Source organism: Phalacrocorax aristotelis, chromosome 3 (genome assembly GCF_949628215.1).
Source record: "Phalacrocorax aristotelis chromosome 3, bGulAri2.1, whole genome shotgun sequence".
Taxonomy (NCBI): Eukaryota; Metazoa; Chordata; class Aves; order Suliformes; family Phalacrocoracidae; genus Phalacrocorax; species Phalacrocorax aristotelis.
The window spans coordinates 70,588,338-70,611,527 of record NC_134278.1 but is presented as its reverse complement, the minus strand read 5'-3'; the positions used below and the strand labels follow the sequence as shown (position 1 = coordinate 70,611,527).

The window sequence follows — 23,190 nt, the reverse complement described above, 5'->3', positions numbered from 1 at the left end:
ATGAATGACAACTATTTTTGTAATTAAGTTTCCTGCTTTGCTATGGGATTACTCATTTCCTTATTTTAGATTGGTTTTTCTCAAATCGTACCAATGTTTAATTCTGTCTGGCAAGTTATTCACTGAAATCTTGTCTTTCACTAAAGCAAGATTTTATACATCTATGGCTGAATACTGGGATTGTACAATTAGTTGGAATATGAAGATAAAGATGGAATATTTAGTTGAGGTTAACATATATTATTGACTCTTATACATGTATCATGTCAAGCTAACCCCTGGCTTAGAGAGACTAATTGCACTGATGTGAGAGAAATCCAGGATTTGGAAACAGCACAGACAAATGGGGCCTGATTTAAGTCTTATTGTATCCATTTCCTGTTAAATATTTCATATTCAAGTAAAGGGTAGAGAATTTCCACATGTAGAGGAGCAGTCTTACTCCTCACTTACAGATAAGCCTGTTGCTCCTGGACGGGATGGGCAACTACTAGCCACAGGACTCCTGACCCTGAGGGGACTGGTCCTGTGCTTCTGTAGAGACAAGTACTCCTCATTGTCTTCTGGAAGGAACAAAGATTCAGCAGCTTTTGAGAATGGGCAAAATGTTTAACATCTTACTTCTCAGGCTTTTGGAGACTGGTAGCATGCATCCCTTTGCCAAGCGCAGCATCCCTCACAGAACACTGGTATTGACCTCTGAACTGCAGTATTCCAGCCCAATATCATCCCATTTGCAAATATTACTACAAATATTGAGCTTACAAGCATTACTTACTTTAAACCATAAGTATTCCTTATTGTAAAGGCAAATTATTTCTCATGTAGTTACTGACTGGCTTTCATTGTTTTAATTTTAGTGTACAACATTTTCCCTTCTGGAGAGATATATCTCACTGCTAGAAGAACAAATATTTACAGAGTTTACAGAGAATTTCATTGCAGACACTATGGGTTCTAGTACACTGAGGACTTGCTGATGAGACTGCAAAACAGCATTTGGCTGGTTGCAGGCTATGGACTTAAAACAATAGTCTTCTGGAGAAAGTTGTGTTATTTCATTCATTAATAATATTTTTTTTCATTTAGAGTCTTACTGAGTCTGGTGAACTTCATTGCATGCAAAAGTGCATTCACAGTGTCTTAGCTCTAGAAAAGGTGATGCCACCTATTCTAACGTGCCTACGAAAAGCGGAATTCAAGCCTACTAACTTTTCTTATTGAGTTTGGCAGATGTTTGAAGAGACAACTTGGCCTACACTATGTACCCAGCTGGCCAAAACTGCTTGTTCCTTGAGAGTGAAATCATTTTAGATGAGTAAATTTTTACTCCTGGATTGTAAATGCACATTACATTACAGTAGAACTTTCCACAGCATCTTGTTACTTGTATTTCACTATATTTAGTAAAACATGTAGAAAGAGAAGCTTAAATGTACTGTATTTTTTTCCTCCTGAAATCTGTACTGGATAACAAAACATTTTTTATGTCCCCTGGATTAGGGAGATTCAAAACATGAAAAAACAGATTGTTTGGTGCATAACCAGTATGGCTGGCAGACACTTAACCACTACTTAAAACAATGTCTGAAATTATTGTTTTGCAAGCACTCTGGAAGCTTCAGAATGTGAAATAAAGTTAGATGTTATAATCTCAAGCTCATGTTTTTCCTTAAAGATAAGTGTGGTGGCTTGCATAAAAGATCTTTTAAAGGGAAGGGTATCATATTTAATTATGCAACCTAATACAGTTGGAAGTGTGAATGAGGACTAAGTCCTTCCTCTGCTTCTGTGCGGAGACACCCCAAAGCTGAAGATGTTATATGAGGTCAGAGTTAGAATTTGCGGTATCAAAAGACCTTCCAAGGATTAAAAGCGAGAATGTCTCTCAGAAATAATGGTCATACAGATTTTAAATCCACTGGTTTCTAGGTACTTAGACTTCAATCCACAAAGTGTTTGCGCAAATGCTTGCTTTAAGCAGATGGTCATTCACTATAAGGTTCGTGCTTAAATGAACTCATGCACATTTTTTTGCATTAGGACCAAAGCGCATTTCACAGGATCAACCCCCAGATCGATCTGCAGGATTCAGGAATCATCGAGTGCTTGATATGCAAAAGATTATACTTGCTCATTATAATGGTCTTTTCTAGCCCTTTGTTTCAATTTAAAATACTGGAAAGAAGAGCTGAGTTTAAAAAAATATATTACTACAGATTTCAAGATTTCAAAGAATTCACAAGTAATGAATTAAGCTTCACAATAATTTTGCCTGTAATACATCTGCACAGCGAGAGGCAGTGATTAAAAGGGTGCTCCCAGAATCACATAGGGAGTGATAGGCAGAGCTCTGATCAGCCTCCAGATAACCTGACACCTTGTCCTGAAGTGAGCAGAGCTACTTCTCTTCATAAAGAGAAACACTATTCTATTATTGTCCGTGTGCTCAAAAACAATTGCCCCAGTTCTCGTCTCACATATAAGACAAAGCTTGACAGCTCTCTGAGAATAGTTATGTTCCAGACTATTTACAAAAGTCGCTTGTGCTATATTCCTTGAATTTTTGCTGCTGAAGACCTGCTGATCACCTCTTCAGACAGCTACTGATTATCATACTGTAACACGCCGAACATGCACTATCTTTGCCAAATCAAATTTTTAAAGTTCACTTGCAATTTACCATGAAGTTTTTGAGTCATCTCAACATCCATTTCTAAGTATAAACTGAAAACTACATTTACTGGAAATATCCTCTCAGAGGTGAAATGACACATGCCAGATCCCTGACCTATAGGCACTTGATAAAATTAGGTGATGTCTATGATGCAGTACAGCTTCTGGAAAAAAAAAAAAAGAAAGAAAACACTAATTGGAAATTTACCTACGCAAAGTCCAGAGCAGATTAAGAAAAACAGCATTGGTATAACTTCACAAAGCAGAGAACAGAATTCTAGAGATCAGCCTTACAAAGTATCTTAAAGCTCAGGTAAAATAACTATATCTTCATTTGGGTGTCTTAATAAAAGTGAGTTTTCAAAGGGGTTGAGTGTTTGGAGTTTCTGTATGACTTTGTGAGGAATTATTTATTTACCTTTTTGAATGTTGAAAAGGATGACGTGATCCTAATCTCTTTTTACGTGGAATATAAATAGTGATATAATTGACTCAGTATTTTTCATCCAGCTGGGCTAGAGAGTTTTGAGAAAAATTCTACAGCAGTCAACAGGTGAGCTGCTGCTGCAGGCAGCTCTTCACGAAGCACACAGGGGAAGAAAGGAGACAATCTTCCAGCTTGATTTTCTGCCTCCCACTATAGCACCAGCACCAGTGACTCCACTGAGGATCTCTGGCCTTGCTGTGCTACATGGGGACTGTGCGTTAGCCCATGCGTTTGCCCCCAAACAATTTGCATCCTGAGGAAGCAACTTGAGAGAGAAGCCTGGTTTGCTTGTCCTGTTTCTCCTTTCAACTTCTACTGAAGCTTTTGGCTCCCATCAGGTTTCTGATGATGTTACTGCATGAGGGTGGCAGGGTCTGATGGGCGTGGACTGCATCACAGAGCTATTTCTGTAAACATGTTTCCTGTCTGCGTTCCTGGTGACATTCAGCATCAGAGACATGTTTTCATCTATTTAGCTGCAGAATCAAGTGATTGTGTGGCGAGGGCTGTGAAAGAGCAGTTGCACTTTTTTAGAGCAAGGAGTCCTTTTAAACAAGAGTAGCTTAATCATGAAAGGGATTATGCAGTGATGGGACTGAGATAGCAGGAAATTGGATTTGCTGATTTAGGACATAACTGTCTGGTATGCCTATGCCAAGGGACAGTCTGGAAAGGCAGTGGAATGCAAAATTATTCATATCTACTTCAGGGCAGATCCGCATCAATATCAATCCATTTTATTTTATGGCAGCACATTGATGACTACACAGGAAAGGTGATGCCGCTCTCTTGTTCCGACTTGACAAGAGCACAAATCACATCTGGCAGCAATTTAGATTTCTTTGGACACATATGGAGAAGTTCCTGATGATTGGCTGTGCAGGATGAGCCTTCAGCCTCTAGACTGACCAGTCTAGGCCTTGAGTTGAAGCACACTGGAGAGGCAAGGAGGAGACCTATGCTCTGTTCCTGTGATGTATAACCTGGTGATCTTTTAAAGTTATTTTTGTAGGAGGGAAGAATTCCCTTTAAACCTTTTCTAGAAGGACTGTAGATTTCTTTTTTTCATTTAGTGCTTTTCTGGTTAGTTCCACAGTAAGTTCCATCTCTCTCTGTGGATAAGTATGATGATAAAAGTACACAGATCTTCACTCTATCCCATTCTTTGTTGTTCTGCCAAGTAACAGAGAAGATGACTTTGTTATCCAGAGAATCACTTTGAGGAATTGATTGGGTTGCATGTGATAAGCTCTCCAGCACTAGTTTTTCAGCATCAAAGCACTGATTTTTTTCTTTTTTTTTTTTTCTAATATCCCTTGGGCAGATGTCATGGAGAGATACAGACATATTTTTGTGAGTACTAAATGACAGACATCATTTAGTAAAACTTTGAATTGCCTTGCAAAATTTTTATAACTCTACAGTGCACTAATTCATGATGCAGATATTTCTGGACATTTTGTGTAACATAAAACTTATTCCTGTAAAAATTCCTGCACGCTCAAAAAACATATTTTTGGGTGCTTGTATATACAAAAGAATAAAATCTTTCAAAGCTTCTAAATGCTTCTAGGCATTGCATGACTTCTGAAAAGGAAATTGAATATTAAATATGTTTCCATATCATTTAACCATGTTTGAAATCTGTTAGCTTTAAAAAAATTTAAACTTTCTCTAAGTCACCAAAGCTAAGCATTTGCAGTTTTCCATCTCTTCCACCAACCCAGGGAACGTGCTTTAGGCCAGACATATCCCCAGTAAAACCAAAAATATCGAGGAGAGAAACAGGGACTGAGAAAGCTCAGTGTAGGTTAAGACAGGCTTCAGCTAATCCAAATAAGTTAGGGCATGGCAGATTTACCATGACTTTGTGAAGTGAAATTGCGACTGTTTAATGCCCTGATAGTGTTCCTGAAAGATGCCTGAGAGGGTCTCTCCTGATTCTGTCACCCCTAACCCACAACAAAGCACATGTATCTGTACACCTTCTCACCGATATTTTATGGGTAGTGAAGGCTAGATATCCTCCTGTACATTTAAATGCATTTACTTGCTTCACAGAGGTATAAATAGGCATTCCTGCTTCTTTCAAGGCACCTGTAAGACACCGAATGGCTAGGTGATTTAAAAGCTGCTTCCAGTGTTGGGCATAACAAAGATTTAAAAACAGTCCAAGAATGTTTCAGGCAATCTTATTGAGCTTGACGTTGTACTCAAAGTCTGAGTCACTAGCGATCAAAAACTTCCAAGGCTAACTGTTCATTTATCTGTACAACAGAGGAGTGAATCAAAAGAAAGTAAGAAATATCCTGTATTACATATTGCTGCTCTTTAGGGGTAGATTTGCAAATGGGGTGCGCTAGACACACACTAAGGGCCTTGCTACATGAGACCAATCCAGCAAAACAGATTGTTCACACTTAACCCTTAATCCTTCAAATGTTCTGGCTGACCACTAATGATTTACTCTATATTGGTCCATTATTGACAGCAGTGAGATTAATCTGCTGAATCAGAATATAATTCCATAAACCACATCATTCTAGTGCCTAATTTAAGAACAAAATTTGTATCTGCCAAGCAATTTCTGTTCATTGAAAGTTTCCTCTCTGTGAAAACAGATGATTACTCTGCTCATTTCACCTGCCCAGTCACATCTTAAGCATGTAAAATGTTTAGTGAGGATGTAAGGGTGATCCTTACATGCTTATGCAGACACATGAGAGGCTGACAATGGAAGCCATGGTGAATCAGTGCTTGGCTCTTCCTTTCTACTATTTGATCTGCGAGCAGGGTTAAGAACCCCTGAATCACAGCTTTCTTTGAATCTCAGCATTTCTGTTGTTTGACAGAGGTGTTTTTTGCATCATCTCATCTCTCTGGATGACGTGTCTATGAAATAGGATGACAGCAAGAAAGACTAAAGAGAAGTTTTACTAAAGTCTTACTCTGCTAAAGATGATTTCTGGGCACCTTATGGGGAGACATTTTAGAGGTGGGGTTGGAAAGCAAAGCTGAGCAAAGATAGTCCTAGCACTAGATAGCCAGTCTCTCCTTTGGCTCTTGAGGCCAACATGATCCTGGTTGTAATCAAGACTGTGTGAAGACAAACTGTCCCCAGCAGGACAATCTCTTACAAACTTATAAAAAGATTTTCTCTAACCTCTGCTGCCTCTAGACAGCAGGAGGAACTGACAAAATGCGTTATGTTCTGACAGATCTTGAGAGATTTTGTTTTGGGTTCAGCTTCGCCTGGAACTGTCTGGAGGACAAGGCAGAAAGGAGTCTGAAATTGTTATAGTGACTCCTGCTTATGGCTTATTTTTGCATTTTTGAGTTCGTACATGACATGCACTGCTGAGTGACCTTGTAACTTTTTCACTATTAGGACACTTTTATTTGGGTAGCTTTTACTGTTTGCACTAACTCCGACAGCAAAGTTGTACGCATCCTTATGAGTACGCACAGTTATTTACTGCATAGTGTACATGGTAGGTAGCTAAGAGCAAAACATGACTACACTGAACATTAATAAGCTCTTCAGCTTCCAAACTGGCAATCAGTAAGTTTTTCCTAGTTGTCAGTCAAGTTGGGAGGTGCAGCCCTTGTTGCTTCGTGGGAGAGGCTGACCCTTGACCTTGCTCAATCACAGGCACCTGGGCCACAAGTTGTGCTGAGGATGAGCTTTCTGAGCCATTAAATTCTGGGTGGAGCATTGTGCATAAGGGAACAGAGGACAAGACAGGGCTATGGATTCAGCTTCAGTTTATGCTACTCACTCGCTCACAAAGCATAGCTATACTATTCAACATATTTGTTCCAAGATCTGAGAGACAGGTAAACCTCCTTGAGCTAACTGTTCTCTTACCCTTCACTCCAAAGGCCTTTGAACCCAGTGTTCAAAATGGCAACACTCATTGAGTAATATGAGTAGACAAGTACTCTTTGGATATGAACTTCTAATCATTCTGGAAAAGTCCATATGGAAATTCTCCCACCTGAGCTGATGCTGCTAGAAGAAATCAGAGAGCATGTCTTGAAACAAGAGCAAGGAAGAATACCTGTGACGGATGAACTTTGCTGCCCTTTCCACACCTGGTGTTGTGTGACATAATCTTCTATTGTGACATTGTGTGATTCTACATCTATGGAATATTTCTCTATTAAACCAGAAAATGTGTCTGGTAAGACAAAATATTATCTGTGACTTGGAGAGATGGAATTGTACTTAAAGCTTGTACAAAATAATTGTCTACTACTATGAAATAATAATAAAAATTCCTCTAGTTGCATGCTGGAAATGAGTTATACAGTTATTTTTACTGTGCAGCTATCACCATAACTGCATGACTGACACAGAGTCACCAGGAACAAGATTCAAATATAAATCAATAATTTATAAATTCAAGCTTCGTTACAATTTGGACACAGAGTTCAGCAAATTTCCAAGTGCTAAGGTTTATTGCTTAGGTTCAACAGTTAGCAACATTTTAATATTAACATTCAATAGAAATGACAAAACTGCATTAGTTGTTAAAGCACCAGTGCTAAATATTACTTTTGTTTCTGCAGAAGGCCCTTTCACACATCTGTCAAATTCAAAAGCCCAAATAAATTGCAGAATATAGTTACACACATACAAGATGACAACACATATAATGGCTATCAAAGCTGTTGCTGTGCCTATTAATCCCTTTATCTTTGTGACAAACTTTGCCTCCTCAAATCCCTCAGAATCCTACTAGTATCAGATCTATTTATGTGTACTTAATAAAGTGGAATATATTGACTTCAGCGCTATGTTCACTGGAACGTTCTTAATGTTCATGTAGGACAAAAAGGATAATGAGCCATTGATGTATTGGCCAAGAAGCCAATTAAACAAGACGTAGGAGTTTATTGTTTGTTCTGGTGACCTGTGGAGTCGAACTAAATGATAAACTAGGTTGGAACTGCATCTCCCTTGTCCATGAACACTGCAAAAATTCTTCTATAATTAATATCGAAAACAGTTAGATCCAAATTATATAATTTATTAGGGATGGTAAACTAACAGGTTGATACTTTCTTCTATATGGCTTCTTCATGGAAGCTGGATGTGAATATAGATTTTCACAGCCATAATAATGTACATTAGGCTTAAAGTAGTGCTAAGAGACAGCACGTTACACTATGCCCTTTATACACATGGACAGTTTTAGAAAACCTTTCTCAGCTCTTTTTCCATGAAGACAATAGTGGTAATTGCTTGAGACTGAAGCATTTTTAGCTTGTTTCTGCCTTAGCTTTTAGATGGTTGCTTTTTTCAGCTTGGTAAATAAAGAACTTGTGATGATTAGGTCAGTTCTAGGGATAAAGTTATCCTGGCATAATTAGCATCTTAAGATGAGCCTTCCAGCCTGACTGACGTGGGTTCTTCTATATCCTGAGATGATATGTCTGCTCTCACAAGCTTCCAGACAGTGCAACAGTAGCACTGTTCACTGGGGAACACAAGAAGAATTTGGCCACACAGTCTAAAACCAGGATCTTGTACTATATACAGGGAAAAGGATCTATGCAAAATTGGATAAGTATCCCAGTCCTTTCAGCACAGATGTTATGGTATACACCCCATGAAAGAGTCCAATCGTACAGTTACAAGTGTATAAATGGACTAAGTTCCCTGATACTTCACCGGATTTTTACAGTCAGTATAGGAAGTAGGTAGGAAGGCAAAGGGTCTTTTAACAGCTCAGCTGCATGTGGAGATGCGCTCCTAGCCATTAGCATCATTAGTTTCTTGGATTCCCCAAGCTGCTGATGAACTTGCAGCCAAACTCCATGAGGTGAGTGCCAACAGTGAATAAGATAGGTGCCCCAGACATGCTTGCTTTCAGGCTCTCCTTCTAACTTGAGCTCCACTGTGGTGGTGTATGGGTTTTACTTTTAACAGGGAGTCTGAAGGGATGCTGGAGGTTATTTCCATTTTGCATTCCTTTTGTACACCTAGAGGCAAAAGGACATTCATAAGGTATCATGTAGTACAGGTGACAGGGTCGAAAGCATGGCAAAAATGTAGGGACACAGGTTTGAAAGGTACTTCTTAGTATCTGTTTAGATAATTAGATACTAACTTAGAGAAACTTACATATGTCAAAATATAATGAAAAAGAAAGTGTTTCTTCAAAGGTTCAGCATAGAAAATCCAGTTTGTATAGACAAGTCTATTTATGTAGAAAACCTTGAAACTCTGTGGAACAAAGTGTCAGCTGAAAATGGGTGGGAAGCTGAGTGCTGTGGCATCTTAAAGACATACATTCTTGACATATACAGAGGTTATTTTAGATTTGCAGAGAAGAGGAATGAGCTGGGGCAGCTGCAGGAGTAGGAACACATTTCTGGTGATGAAAGTATCATCTGATCCTTTGCTGAAGGTTGAAGATTATAACAGTGCTGGTCGGAACGGGACATATTTCAGACAGCTTGTTAAAAACAAAGAATACCCAAACTGGAAACTACTCTGCCTCCTGATAAGCTTTGTATTACCGTGTAATTTTCTGGGGTTTAAGGTGAATGAAATAATTTAAACAAGTTAGGCGAAGCATTAAAAGGAGACTGCTTTGAAAGAAAATCAGAAATATTAAAGCTGCTGTTGAAGCTTGCATAGTCACGGATCTTCTTGGGGATGAGTGCAGAATACATGTGTCTGATATTGAGAAGGGAATGGCAAAAACATCACATCCACACGAAAGAATGAGAAGGAATTTGGACTAACACTTCTAGGACAGGTGCATACCATGAACCAAATGAAGCAGTAGTTCAGGCACATACCAAATAGCATAAACACCAGGAGGAAAAAATGTCTATCCCAGATTGTTTTGGAGTCTTTGAGAGAAGCTGAGATTGCACTTTGGGGTGAGGGAGCTGGGGGTATGAAAACATAGAACTAAATTACAAGCAATAAGAGTTTTCCTAGATAGTATGATAGATAAGGGGAAAAGACCGTTGGGAGTACCACTGGAGTCAGCAGCTTTCCTGCATGCCTTTTGCTCATCATCATATCCACTGGGAAGTTTTAGTCAAGCATGTCTCTGTAATGACCTGTCAGGGCATACTGATGCAAGAGATGGAAGAGTGGTTGGGAGTCATGGGCATAATCCAAACGTTCCAGTGATTTTGAAAACTGATTCTAAAAATTTTTAACCCACACAGAGTCACAATGCAAAGGTAGCACCTGGAACAGAGTTGTACATATTAGGCTTATTTGTTAATATAGTTTACTCATTGCAGGAGTTTAGTCTATGACTCTGCTCTGAGGATCCACAGTTGTGGCCTGAAAGCAGGGCTCAAGAAGGGTGAGAGAGGAAATGAAGGCTCCCCTCTTCCACCTGCGTGACCCCCTCATAGCCTAGGAGACAAGCACTCTTCTGCTGAATATTTCTGCTGCAGGAGGGAAGTAATGAGTTTTCAATTGCAGAATATTTGTCTGTGTTTTGTTCTGTTTACCATCACATTTCTGAGTCTGCAGAACTGACTCAAGCTAAAGGTATGATGGAATGGGGACTGCGCTTTTGAAATGAAATTTACCTAAAAGAATGAACAGATGGTTTTCTCCGTATTCCTCCTGAGAAGCATTCAGGGGTAGCTGCAAAGACAGTGAAGCTGGGACAAGCTTCAGCAAGTGACGCCATCCATTTTCTCCAACCAGGTGATACTGAGGAATATGAATGTTTATGGGAGAGTTGAACCAAGCAAGGCAACAAGGCGCTGAGAACATAAATTAGAGGTTATGTTAATCATGCCATTAAAGGATTAGAGAAGGGAAGGTTATTTTATCACTCATTATTTGTAATTTTTACTCTTCATATACAGTTTCTTGACATTTCTTCTGTTATCTCTTTTGTGGAAGTCAGAAAAGCTGTTCTGCCAGCTACTGAATGGTAGTGCTCCATCAATCTGCTCTATAAGCTCTAAAAACTCGTGGATCAATGTGTTACAGCTATGGGATCAAAGGCAGAGTTTCTGAACTCATCTACAGGAACATGAGCTGTAATGCACAAGGGACATTCTGCAGACCCAATGATTCGTGAGGCAGAACTCATGAGTCAGTAGAAGTTTCCTTTTCCAATGTACTACGCAAGCCCTAAAACAACTCTTATTTTTCTAGGTTTTTTTCAAAGTAAAACTAGATTTTTATTGCTAATGTAATTTATCTCTTTAAAATACAGTTACGTATCTGTTTTAATGCTAAGCAGGTCCTCCATGGAACTAAGCAGATTTCTCTCATCTGAGGATTTGCCTTTCAGAGATTTCTTAGCCCATCAATTTCAGCACAGATTTACATGCAAAAAATAGTAATCAAATCTAACTAGCAGACCTAAAAAATCCCAGATTTCTTTCCCCCAGATGATGTAGCTATTTTAGGTAATACTTAATTTACATATACATCACACAAGTTTGTATACAAATGGTGAGATAAACTTTCAGACAAGCTTCTGCTCTTCGCTCAATCTTGTCTAGCTGGTTTTCTGTCATTCCCAGATATTGCTATTTTATGACTATAACCATTTTTTTCTAAAGTGGAACGTTAAAGAAAATAAAGCAAGAGTGAAGAGTAACCAAGATCAAGTAAAAAAGATATCTGATGACATACAGACTAAAGATAGAAAGCTCAGCAAATGTGGATCTGCTATGCACCAGGATTCCTGCAACAGCCACTGCAAAACACGACTCTGACTTTGATTAGTTCCCTGTGTCTAATTATTATCCTGGCGAAACTCCCAAGCACTATTTTTTTCCAGGTGATGCTTTCCTGAAAGAGCAGAGTTTCTGTCACTAGAAGGCAGTGAGAGTTACCACCTAAAAAGGGTCCATCTGCCTAGATCTTCTAGGACTCACTCAGGACTCCCACAGAAAAGGGATTTTTCTCCATCTGTTTATAAAAATTTATTTTCATTTTAATGATTTGCTTTTATCAAAACATCTGGAAATGTTGTGGAAATAACACTGTGTGTAAGATTAATGAAAAGAAAAAAAGGTTGGAGAAGACTAGAATTTGCCACCCCAAACCCTTCTCAGTTGTGCCAAAACAACCTCCCTCAATGAAAATCCTCTTGAGAAACGAGAGGAAGGACTAAGGAGAAAGGGAGAGGTAGCGTCTCTTCTTCAGTTTGTCTTGATTCAAGAGGAGGAGATGGTGGGTGCAGCAGGGTGTTGGAGGGAAATGCAGACAATTGTTAGTGCAACTGAAAAGTGTTTGGGACATCTGGGGTCAATTCAAATCTCTACTGCAGAGTTCCTGGGTAAACAAGTGGAATCCACTTGATCTCCCTGTGATCCAGTTTCTTGTCTATAGAAAAGGGAAAATAGATGGTATTATAAGACTAGATGCACTAAAGATTGCTCAGATCATTAAAGGGGCTATTACATGGGTTTCTTCCATAATATAGCCGCCCCTAGAGAGGTTCTGAGGCCATTTTAGCCCGCCCTCAGTATGTTACTCCCTTATTCAATCTAGTGTACTACCTGTGGAAAAGGCAACACAGTTACAACAAACCAGATTGATCATGATTGGTAAATAGGTGGGTGTGGTGTGGCATGGTGTGGCATGGTAAAAATGTACTAATTTACCAGTGACTCTCAAATTTTTTTTTGGCAGTGCAATCGGTATACATTTCCTCACAGCATGCAGCCGCCCATATAGCACATACGCAGCAACTGGCATCAGACTTGTTTTTCACGTAGCCCTTAGATTTAGCCGGCGGCTCCCCTCCTCCCTCCCCGGGACCGCAGCCCGCAGGACTCCTGCGAGTCCCGTCCCCCCCCCCGCAGGCTGCGCCAGCCCAGGCATGCTGAAAGGAAACTTTTCCTTTCTTCTCCGGTTCTTGCTGCCGGCTGCGTTTGGGCTTTTCCCGCTGAGGCGCTGAGGCGGGAGCGGGGCAGGGGAGCGGGGCAGGGGAGCGGGGGCGCGGGCATCAGCGGCGGCCCGACCCCCCCGAGCGCGGAGCAGCGCTGGCCGCGGGGTCCCCGCACCCTCCGGCCCCGAAAGCCGCCTTTCCCCCGCCGCTCGCCGCTCCAGGCCCGGGGGCTGGGCATCCGCGCCCCGCGGCGCGCCCGTACGCCGCCGGGGAGGTGGGTTTCTCCTCCTCTCTCTTCTTTTAAGCACATGGTTGAAGTCCACTGAATTTTCCCGGTCGTGACTATACGCCCTAGCTGGACTGCTTCTGCGGGGTGAGGGGAATACGGTGCTATTGATGCTCATTTCGCCATTCCAGAGCAGAATTGCTTCTTCTAGTTATGTGGTAACGAGGGGAAAATTTCCTGAAATTAGACTACCGCAGGAACTCTGGTTTAAGTCACGGCTGTCATCCGATAAACAGATTTCCAGGCATTTTTAATCTAATTCACTTAATTTTTATGTAACTGAATTAGAAAATGTGATTAAGCAACGCAGAATCTTCGGCACTGAGCCTGCCTAACCTTTAGTGAAACACGAAACAGAGAAACTTATTAGAAGAAGAAATGGTGGAACCGTCTGTATGGATTTGGTATAATCGTTACTTACTGAGTAGGAGCATTAGAGGCACAAAAGCTCAAGGAAAAAAAAAAAGAAAAAAAGAGAAAAAAAGCGGATAATAACTTTTTCAGCTGAAATTCTTGTCGCGATTGCTTGGCAGGTATTTCAGGGCAGGCACTGAAAAGAGACTGTGCGACAGGGAAGAGGTGCTTTGCAGGACCAGCCCTGCCCTGCCCGCGGTCCCCACGCCCACTTTCCCCGTGTTTCTTTCCCTGCTGCCCACAGATCTCTCTGAGCAGGGAAAATTCGAAGGAGAAAATCGAAGGCTTGAAACGATCTGGTTCTCCCCTGCTGTGGCAGCGTCTCCAGCCCCGAGGTTTGGGCTTGAGTCACGTTAGGAGGAAGAGCTGCCCCCCTTCCCGCTCACGGGGGTTCACCGCGCCCTCCAGCCGCGCTCCCCGCGCTCCAGCGCCGCGGGTGCCGGCGCGGGGATCAGCGGAACCGACGGTGCTTGGCTGCACCGAGCGGAGCCTGCAGGTGGGGCCGATCCGTTTCCCACGAATGCACACAGTGTAAACGAAAAAGCAAAGACTGGTAAACACCCCGCCGGCTGCTAAAAACAAGCTGAAGCCCGTAGAAAGGTTTTGGTTGTAAGACCAACTCCCCGCAGCGCAGCCCCTGCGCTCTCGGGCGCTGCGGCTTGTGCGAGCGGCGGCCCCGGGGTGGAGGGGGCGCCCCGGGCGGGAGCCCCCGGCGGGGAGCGGCCTCTGCCGGGGACAGAGAGGGACCGGCTCGGCCTGGACACACCAGCGAAGAGCTAAGGAAAGGAGCGACCCCGGGGCCGAGGAGGGGGCTCTGCGGGAAGCACTCGGGGCGGGAGCGAAGGGCCCCGGGGGGTGCAGCCGCCTCCCCTCCCGGCTGCCGCGGGTGCGGGCCGGGGTGGGCGGTGCGGGAGCCCCTGCCAGCCCCCGCCAGCTTCTTGCTCTCCTGCTTTGCGAGGCGGAATCACGCTGCCGACCGGGTCCTGCTCCCTGCAAAACTAACTCATTAATATAAATCAAATAATGGCGCGGGGGGGTGGGGGAGTGGGGGGAGGTAGGATGCGCGGCTGCTCATGAGTTAAATATAAGTCTCTGACTGTCCTGAACAAAGCGACCGGCCCCTTGGGAAGGGTGACGTCTCCCCAGTAACGTGATTGCTTCTTCCGAAGCAGAAACGTGTAAACGCTATAAAACGCGGCGGCGCGGCGGGCAGCTCAGAGCGTGCGGCGAGACGGAGCTCTTCTCTTCTTCTTTCTCCTCCTCCTCCTCCTCCTCCTCTGCCGCCACCGCCACCGCCCCGGCAGCCGCGCAGCGGGGCAGGGCGCAGCTCCGCAGCTCCGCTCCGCTCCGCGCCCGCCCAGCCAGCCCCACCGACGGACTCGCGGCTCCGTGAGTAACTTTCCCTCCGCCGCAGCGGCAACTTCCCAGCGGATGAGAAGGGTGTCCCCGTCCCCCCCGCCCCTCCCCTTCTCCCCTCCCGGACCGGCAGGGAAGGCGCCCCGGCCGTCGGGTGGCGGAGAGGGGGTCTGACCGCCCAGGGCAGCCGGGGAGGGACCCTTTCCTTTTTGCCGCTTAAGCTGTCGCTAAGCTCCGGGCGCCGCTGTCCCCCGCCCTGGGCCGGGGGTCGCCTTCGGGGGTGCCAGCTCCCCCTGCCCGCCGGCAGCCCCCCCTCCACGGCGGCGCCTCTGGGGGCCGCGTCCGGGTCCGGGTCCGGGTCGGTCTCTCCGCGGGCCGAGGCGAAGCCCCGGTGCCGCAGCGCGGGGCCGGTGGGTACGGGGGGTTTCGGTGGGTGACGGCTGCGCTCTTCCCTCCGCAGGTGGCGGCCATGGAGCACCGCGGCGCCTCCCCGCTCCTCCTCGCCCTCGCCCTTCTCAGCGCCCTTTGCTGGCGGGGGCGGGCGCTGCCCCCCCGGGGGGCCGCCTTCCCCCCCGTCCCGCGGTAAGGGCCGCGCTCCGCTCCGCGCCGCTCCACGCCCCGCTCCGCGCCCCGCTCTGGTCCCGGCCCGCCCGCGCTTGCCCTCCGCGGGGAGGTCGGGGGGTTGGGGGGCGGACTGCCGGGAGCATCGATGCATCGTGCTCCTCCGACGAGCAGGCGGTGCGGCGCTCGGTCCCTGGCGGAACCGGCGTCGGGCAAGAGTGCCCGGCCAAGCCCAGCCGGTGCCCGCCGAACCTGCCCCCCCGCCCCCCGAGACAGGGGTGCCCCTTCCGAGGCACCTGCAGCACGAGCCGATAGCCGTCACCGCCGTATCTGTAGATGGCGTAGAGGAGGATGTGTGTTAAAATGTGCTCTGGGACATGATGCCTGTCCGTCAAAACAGCCTGGGCTTTTCTTGTGGGAAAGCTCCTTTATCTCCAAATTTCAGCCAGCTGGATGCATCTTTTAGAAAGCAGAGACATACTAATCAATGCAAAATCGAACATATTAAAAATTCCTAAATTGTGAATGAGGGGAAGTGGTCCGTACGGACTGATGTGTAGTTTTTGTACTGCTGCATGCTCTGAACTGTTGAAGTTGTTATTAGTTGTTTTTATTAATCGTTATTAGTTCGTTAGATAAATTAAATCGGATGGCAGAAAGGTACATTTTACATTTAGGTAAGAGGAACATAAAGCGTAAAAGGACTGATGAAAAACGGTATAGCAAAAAAGCATAGTGACTGATTTTCAAGGGGTGTGACTTGAGTTGGTTTATCTTACACAACAGCTTTACTTGTTTAGCCAGACAGAAGCCTTCCATGTCTCAGATATATAAGTAGCACTAATAATGACTGTAAAATTACAAGGACAATAGCCTATCCTAGTTTTAGTATGTGATTTTTGCACATCATCACATGCAGGGGTTTACTATAGCGATGGGAGCCTGTTGTCTGCCACAGAACATAAGAGCAGCTAGAAGAAATGACAGATGCCAAACTACTGCTATGCAGCCAGATGCCCTTGAGAAAATGTGACACATCACAGGAAAGAGCAGTTTACGAAAACGTGAAGTAACCGTAAATCAGTTTATACAGGGCAAGTGCCATGATACATTTTAAAAGATTAAATGTGAACCTTTTTTAACTTGCAACTAAACAATTAATTTAAACATGAGATAACAGAACACACAGAGATACCTGACTGCACTTCATATTAAGTTTGAGGTTCTTGAGGGTGTATTTACTTCCTTTAGAGAAGGCCTAAGAATTGTTTCATACTGCATTTCAGTGCACATTTTAAGTCTTAATTGGAAGGTAAGTACTTCACAGGAACTGTTTCACTTTGCATGGGTGGAAGCCTGTAATTCCATCCATCATTTATCTAAAATATAGTTGTTATGAAAAGCTTCATGGTTGTCACTTGAGCTGTAATTGCCATACATTATGCGCTGTTCCCTGGAATAAACTGTGTGCAATGGCAACATGTATCTAGAAAATATGCATTAGAGAGAAGGATCTGTTATTCGATTACTCTATCATGGAGCATGGACTATACCTGAAAGTAGTTTTTGTTTTATCCAGACTACTTTAAAATGCCTTACAGATTGAAGTAGGTAGGTGTGCATTTTGACATAAACCAGAATATACGATGCGGTGAAGTGTTGCGTGTCCTCAGCTAACTGTACTTCACATGGTTTCCTTCTCCAACAGATTGGGAAACAGAATGCCATTTGATGGAGCCAGTGAACCTGACCATGCCCACGGGTCATTAAAGTCTGAGTCAGACATTTTGCAGAACACACTACCCGAAAATGAGAAATTCTATTTTGATCTGTCCAGAATTATTGACAGGTGAGTTCCTTCATTATCATAAACAGAAATGATGATGCACTACTTGAATTATGCCAAAAGATCAATCATGTTTTCAAAGTACGAAATAGGAAAGGAAGGATCAATTACAGAAAAAAACCTCACATGGCTTCTGGTTGAATACTGGTAGCAGTAGGAATGTCTGCAGAAATGCTGATTGCATTGCCACTCTGGCATGATGAATTCACTCACTTCCCAGGAAGGGCTAAAATGTATGTTGTGAAAATCTGGAAGTTGTTTTATGAAATTAGCTTAATTTAATATGTACAAGAGATAACTTAAGGAAAGCAGTATGTTTGCAAAATGAACATTATCAAAATGGTATGAACCCAGGTTGTATTGTAGAGTTTATTTATTGTCCATTTCAGAAATGCAAGGCATGCTGATGGAATTTTCACCAGTGTCTACAGCCATCTTTTGGCTAAACTTGCTGTGAAGAGATATCTGCATTCGCTTATTAGAAAACGAGTTAGGTGAGGTGACACTTACATTAGGTAGCATTTTTTCCTAGCTGGCTTCATTGGCAATTTTTTACCCTTCTGTACCCAAGTTCTCATTTTTCCGATTTAGAGATAATGGAAGAGATACTGCTGTAATGATGGGGGAGCTGAATATCCTATATAACAACTTAGCGGTATTTGTTACTAAGTGAAAACGTTACTATTTATTCCTGATACAGGTGTGAGGGGTACAACAGACACTGCACGTAGCACTGACAATAAATACTGGCGATATTATAATGATCATCACACCAATTTGCTAATTTTTTTTTCTCTGGTAGTGTTTTTGTTAGCTTGGCTGATGAATGGCAAAAGTAAATACAAAATGATTGATTACTAGAACTTAAATAACAACAGGGTAATGCTCAGTGAAATTAAGAAATGATTGATTTACAGTGAAAATCAAAAGGAATGATTTTTTTTTTTTCTATTGTAGAGCATATTGCCAGATGTTTGGGAGGTCTGTATTATAGAAAAATAATGAGGCAAAAACCCATAGACAAGGAATGTGGATGCAACTTCCAGACCAGGACATTCATAAACTAATGGTCACAGGATGCTGGGAAGGATCACTGTATACTTCCCTTGTTTTCATATCCCTAAGCAGCAGCTACTGGCCACTCTTGGGAACGGAATAGCAGAAATCTTTGGTCTGAACCAATACGACAGTTCCTTTGAGTCCTTGCTTCATATCCTCAAAAGCTGAGCGAACATTAGATCCTGCGTTTATGTCAATGCTGCCTTTGTTCCAGAACATATAGTGCCAGTTTCTCATACACTATAAACTAACATAGACCTTCTTTAAACTCACTGAGGCTTCCCAAGATCATGCATGAAAAATAGGCCTCCAAGTCTGGATTTCACAAGGTGCATTTTGTCCTCTAATACCTCCTTAAAGCAAGCATTTGTAGCTGTTTGTAGCTGTAGTATGATGGTACACTCGTACTTTCCTCAGAGGCAGTCTCCATCCTCACTGAGCTCAGTATGAGCAGTGACCGGGTCCTTTAAGAGCTTACTGTGACTTAAACCAGTCTGCACCTTGGCATTGTACTAAAATATATCTATGCATATGATAGAAATCAGAATAAAGTCAGTTTATTAAAAGGAGTAACCTGGGCTGTAAGAATGGAGGGAGTCGTGAAATCCACACTCAGCCATTTGATCCTGCAGAGCTCCTGGGACAGGGACTCTAGAAATCATTGAGTATGGATCCTAATTGCATGGGCCATGGCAAAGTTGAGCAGAAGAAAGAAATCAGTGGAAGGTGTGCCCAAAAAGGCTGAATACTGATCTTTAACATTTGATCCTTGTTACTAAAATACATAGTAAGCAATAGAAGCAGTGGCTTCTTTTCAACAGAAGAAAAATCCAAAGTCATAGTTGGAAATGAAAACTGAAAGGAAAATTTGATTTTATTTAGCTAATCAACATTGTAAAGTTTGCTTCACTCATTTAATGGCAGCTTCTTTTAAGCTGTTATTGTCTATTAATTTTTTCTCTGTAATTGTTGCATTGCCAGCTCCCAGGACAGTCCTGTCAAACGCCACTCTGACGCTGTCTTCACTGACAATTACAGCCGCTTTCGGAAGCAAATGGCTGTGAAGAAATACTTAAACTCAGTTTTAACTGGGAAGAGAAGGTACTACAAGAAAGCACATATGTATTGTTTCCATACTCATATGGTATTAAGAGAGAACACGATTATACCCATGTGTGTATACAGAGAGGACAAACAAAAGACAATAAACAGTAATGACTTTATAAAGTAGTTTATAACATGGTTTTCAAATACAGACAGCATTTTCTTCCAGACTGGAACAGACACTACAATCAAATTAGAATAAAAGAATAAAGAGGAGACAGTGTCTGGGAATTTTAAAAAGCTTCTGACAGATTCTTAAAATGGCTTTATTTATAGGAAAGCCTCCTAAGGAAAAATCCAACAAGCTATGGAGCATGTACACCAATTTCATAAAGAAAATGTAGTATTTGTTGAAAATTTACATTTAAGTAAACACATAAAATGAAATTTAGAAGTCCCAGAAAGACATATGCCCTAATCAGTATAGGTGAGAAGTGCCACCATATGTTTTTGTAGAGCCTGTATTCCGCTTGTATATTCACTCGTTTACACAACTGCTTTTAAATATTATGTCTCTTCCCCCATTAAACACGTATTTCATGCGATTTATAACTCTTTGGTATAAGTGTAGTGAAACATGCAATAGCTGGCATTAGAAGAAGGCTTTGCTTGCTTGTTTGCTTTATCTTCTGAGAGCAATAAAACTTGTTTCTGTTCCACAACAGCCAGGAAGAGCTAAACCCCGCTAAACTTCGAGATGAAGCAGATGTTCTTGAACCTTCCTTTTCAGAAAACTATGATTCTGTAGATGAGCTGCTGAGCCACCTCCCACTGGTATGCCCAGATTTTGTTTCCTCTTGCTGTTACTTGACTTGACCCATAAAATAAGAGTAATCATACATGAAGTGTGGCCTATCAGAAAAGCAGAATCATCTAGGAAAGAGCCATGTTCTATGAAATGCTGCCTGTTCCTACAGGGATTGTGTCTGAATACAATCATCATCTTAATAACAATAATTAAGTTATCCCATGGTTGCTGTTATTGAAAATTCCTCATTAAATGGCACCGTTAATAATGCACCTAACTCACTTGGGTGTTTCAACTTGTGTGCACTGCAGCATAAAACCTGAATTGACTCATTTTTTAATCACAAAGTTTATTATTTCTTCAGAGAACAAACTCAAGGATATTTCTTTTAATTTTTTTTTAAAAAGCTGCACATTTTCTTTTACATCTATTTCCTTAGAAGGTAGTTGCCCCTAAAACTAAGGATCAGCAGCATGAAACCTAAGCATTAAGAAAGCACTTGACTCCTATGCAAGGTGTGCTGCAGAGGGATCATCTGACGTGCAAATATTGCAGTTACTGCTTTCCATTTAGCTACTACTATTTTTCTAAAATCGTTCACAAATATGTTTCTTTGGTGTCCTAAAACGTAAACCCTTCTATATCACAGCACTTGCAGGGACATAAAACTGAAAGGGTAACGTAGGAGTGAATCGGGTTTGGTATTCTTGAAAGTATATTATGAAATTGATGACAGGACGGTTTTTGGCATTCAGCTTTGTCTCAGCTATAATTAAGAAAAAAGGCTACTCTTGAGGATAATTTTTGGGGGGGGCAGAGAGGCAGGGATAAAAGACATTTCTCTGAACTGTTGTTTCCTTCAGAGACTGAAAGAAAATGTTCCTTTCCTTTCCACAAATATGGCAGTGTATGTAAAGTCCTCAAAGATTAGAAAGGACGTACACTGCTTATGCCTCAAGGAACAAAACAATCTGGAAGTGATGGAATTCAGGAAAGAAATGTTCTTTCTAGGCAAGATTATTGCAAAAATATCTGCTCCTGAGTTTTGCACCTTCTAAAACTTCTGGCACTGACCAAGTGCGAGAGAGCAGCGGTGCACCGGGTCGCGGGTGTCTTCGTGGAAATATTTTCAGTCCTTACCTTTTTTATGGACTGTACCAATGAACCAGATCTCCCTATAGGTGAATCGCTTACTTGGTGTTGACTGTTACTGGTCTTTTTATCGCAGTGCCGAGTTGCTGATGTAGTGTGTGTCAAGGAACCTGAATACATGTATCCTTTTCAAGGACATAGCTGTTTTCCAAGTGAGCTGTTCTGCGCTGCAGGCCAATGTGCAGTAACATTTTTGCCTAATCCTTCAACCTTTCTTCCTCACCCTACAGCCTTTCTGCTGGCCGTAATGCCCACCAAACTCCTATGAATAGCTCCATCTCATGCTTGTCAGTCTTAAGTGCAGGATTTGTTCTATATCAAATGTTACCTGTTGTCCTCTGGCTGCTTTTATACACTTCATGAAGTAACTGCTTATGAAAATGACTTTTAAAACTTATTTCTCCTTTGCTTTTCAGGACCTCTGAAGGACACCTGGTTAAAGTCTATGACAAGAACAAGCTATTTTTGAGTTCCACATAGTATTTCAAAGAGATGACGTCAGTCATCAAACCAGAACAAATATGTTGTGAAGTGAAAGTTGTGATATATTTGTTTCTTATGTAATAAAAGTTGATATTTACATTGTAAATACTACTCTAGAGTTCTCTACTGAAAGCTGTACATATGGATGCCAGTTTAACTCATGAAAAGTCTGTGAGTCCATATGCTGTAAATCCTTTACTTCAATAAATTCATTTGAAAACGAGTATGCAGCTGAAAAGAGACCATCATTACTAATTAATTGGCTTATTTTAAGTGTGGTACAACTTCAGATAAGCCTGTATGATAATAGGGATATATTTCCAAATAACTTCATAAACAGGTGTAAAAACATGAGGAAAAGCATGTGCAAAGTGTGTAAAACTGCATTACTAAGATCTCTGAAGGTTACTGCCAAGCAGAAGGGAATGCTTTTCTACCACCTTACCAAGCACCTAGGGAAAATGAAAAAGCATTAAAAATTATTTGGCCTCCAGCAGCATCTTTCTTTCCTGCTCACATGTTTAATATTTCACAATATACAAGGTGTATTAAGACCAGAAATGTACCCTTTATTTTCAGTTGTGTTTTGGATGCTCTGGAGCTGACAAAGCATGCAGAGAATATTATCCCTTGATTCGTTTGATGCCTATAGTCACTGGTTATTCTACATTTAATTGCCTGTAGCTTTGATGATTAAACTATTCCTTATATATAAAATAGATCTGAAGACACTTTACTATTTTTTCAGAATGAACGTGATTTACAGAATACGCAGACAATAAATCATTTTATTATCTCGGCAAACTATTACTGGTTTGAATCAGTGCTGCAGGTACCTGGAACAGTAGAGGTCCCAGTACGAGCTGTCTCTGCTATAGTAACAGAAGAAGATATTATTTTTTAAATGAGATATACTATGTTATATTAGAAAGACAAGTAAATATGCCTCCAGTCCCCGTTTCTTTAGCTTTGTATCACTGTAGCTTAGTATGGAACTGGGAATTTGCAGCTGATTCACTGCTGCTGTGAATCAGAATCTGGTTGTATTTTATTACAATCGTAGATTTAACGAAATGGATAATTTTCTAAAGAATTATTTACTGTTGTAAGGACCAATAGCTCCATTTCAGTAAGGAAAGTGTGTGGTACTGCGTGTACAACATATGAAATGCATATTCA

At 42.1% G+C, this 23,190-nt stretch overlaps 1 protein-coding gene across 3 annotated transcripts in view; it reads left to right on the top strand.

Moving 5' to 3' along the window:
• The window catches only part of VIP (vasoactive intestinal peptide), a 44,038-nt gene extending 21,226 nt beyond the window's left edge, over nucleotides 1-22,812 (top strand). Inside the window, exons 1-7 of one of the 3 annotated variants that reach the window (XM_075087912.1) lie at nucleotides 14,844-15,091; nucleotides 15,519-15,640; nucleotides 17,328-17,468; nucleotides 17,855-17,959; nucleotides 19,506-19,625; nucleotides 20,294-20,402; nucleotides 21,945-22,806. In XM_075087912.1, the coding sequence (XP_074944013.1) occupies nucleotides 15,528-15,640; nucleotides 17,328-17,468; nucleotides 17,855-17,959; nucleotides 19,506-19,625; nucleotides 20,294-20,402; nucleotides 21,945-21,953 (597 nt within the window). In that variant the 5' untranslated portion in view covers nucleotides 14,844-15,091; nucleotides 15,519-15,527 and the 3' untranslated portion in view covers nucleotides 21,954-22,806. Of the gene's footprint in view, nucleotides 1-14,814; nucleotides 15,092-15,518; nucleotides 15,641-17,327; nucleotides 17,469-17,854; nucleotides 17,960-19,505; nucleotides 19,626-20,293; nucleotides 20,403-21,944 lie in introns of those variants that run through there. The other 2 variants (XM_075087915.1, XM_075087913.1) reach the window with 2 other exon arrangements.
• The last annotated feature ends 378 nt before the right edge of the window (nucleotides 22,813-23,190 follow it).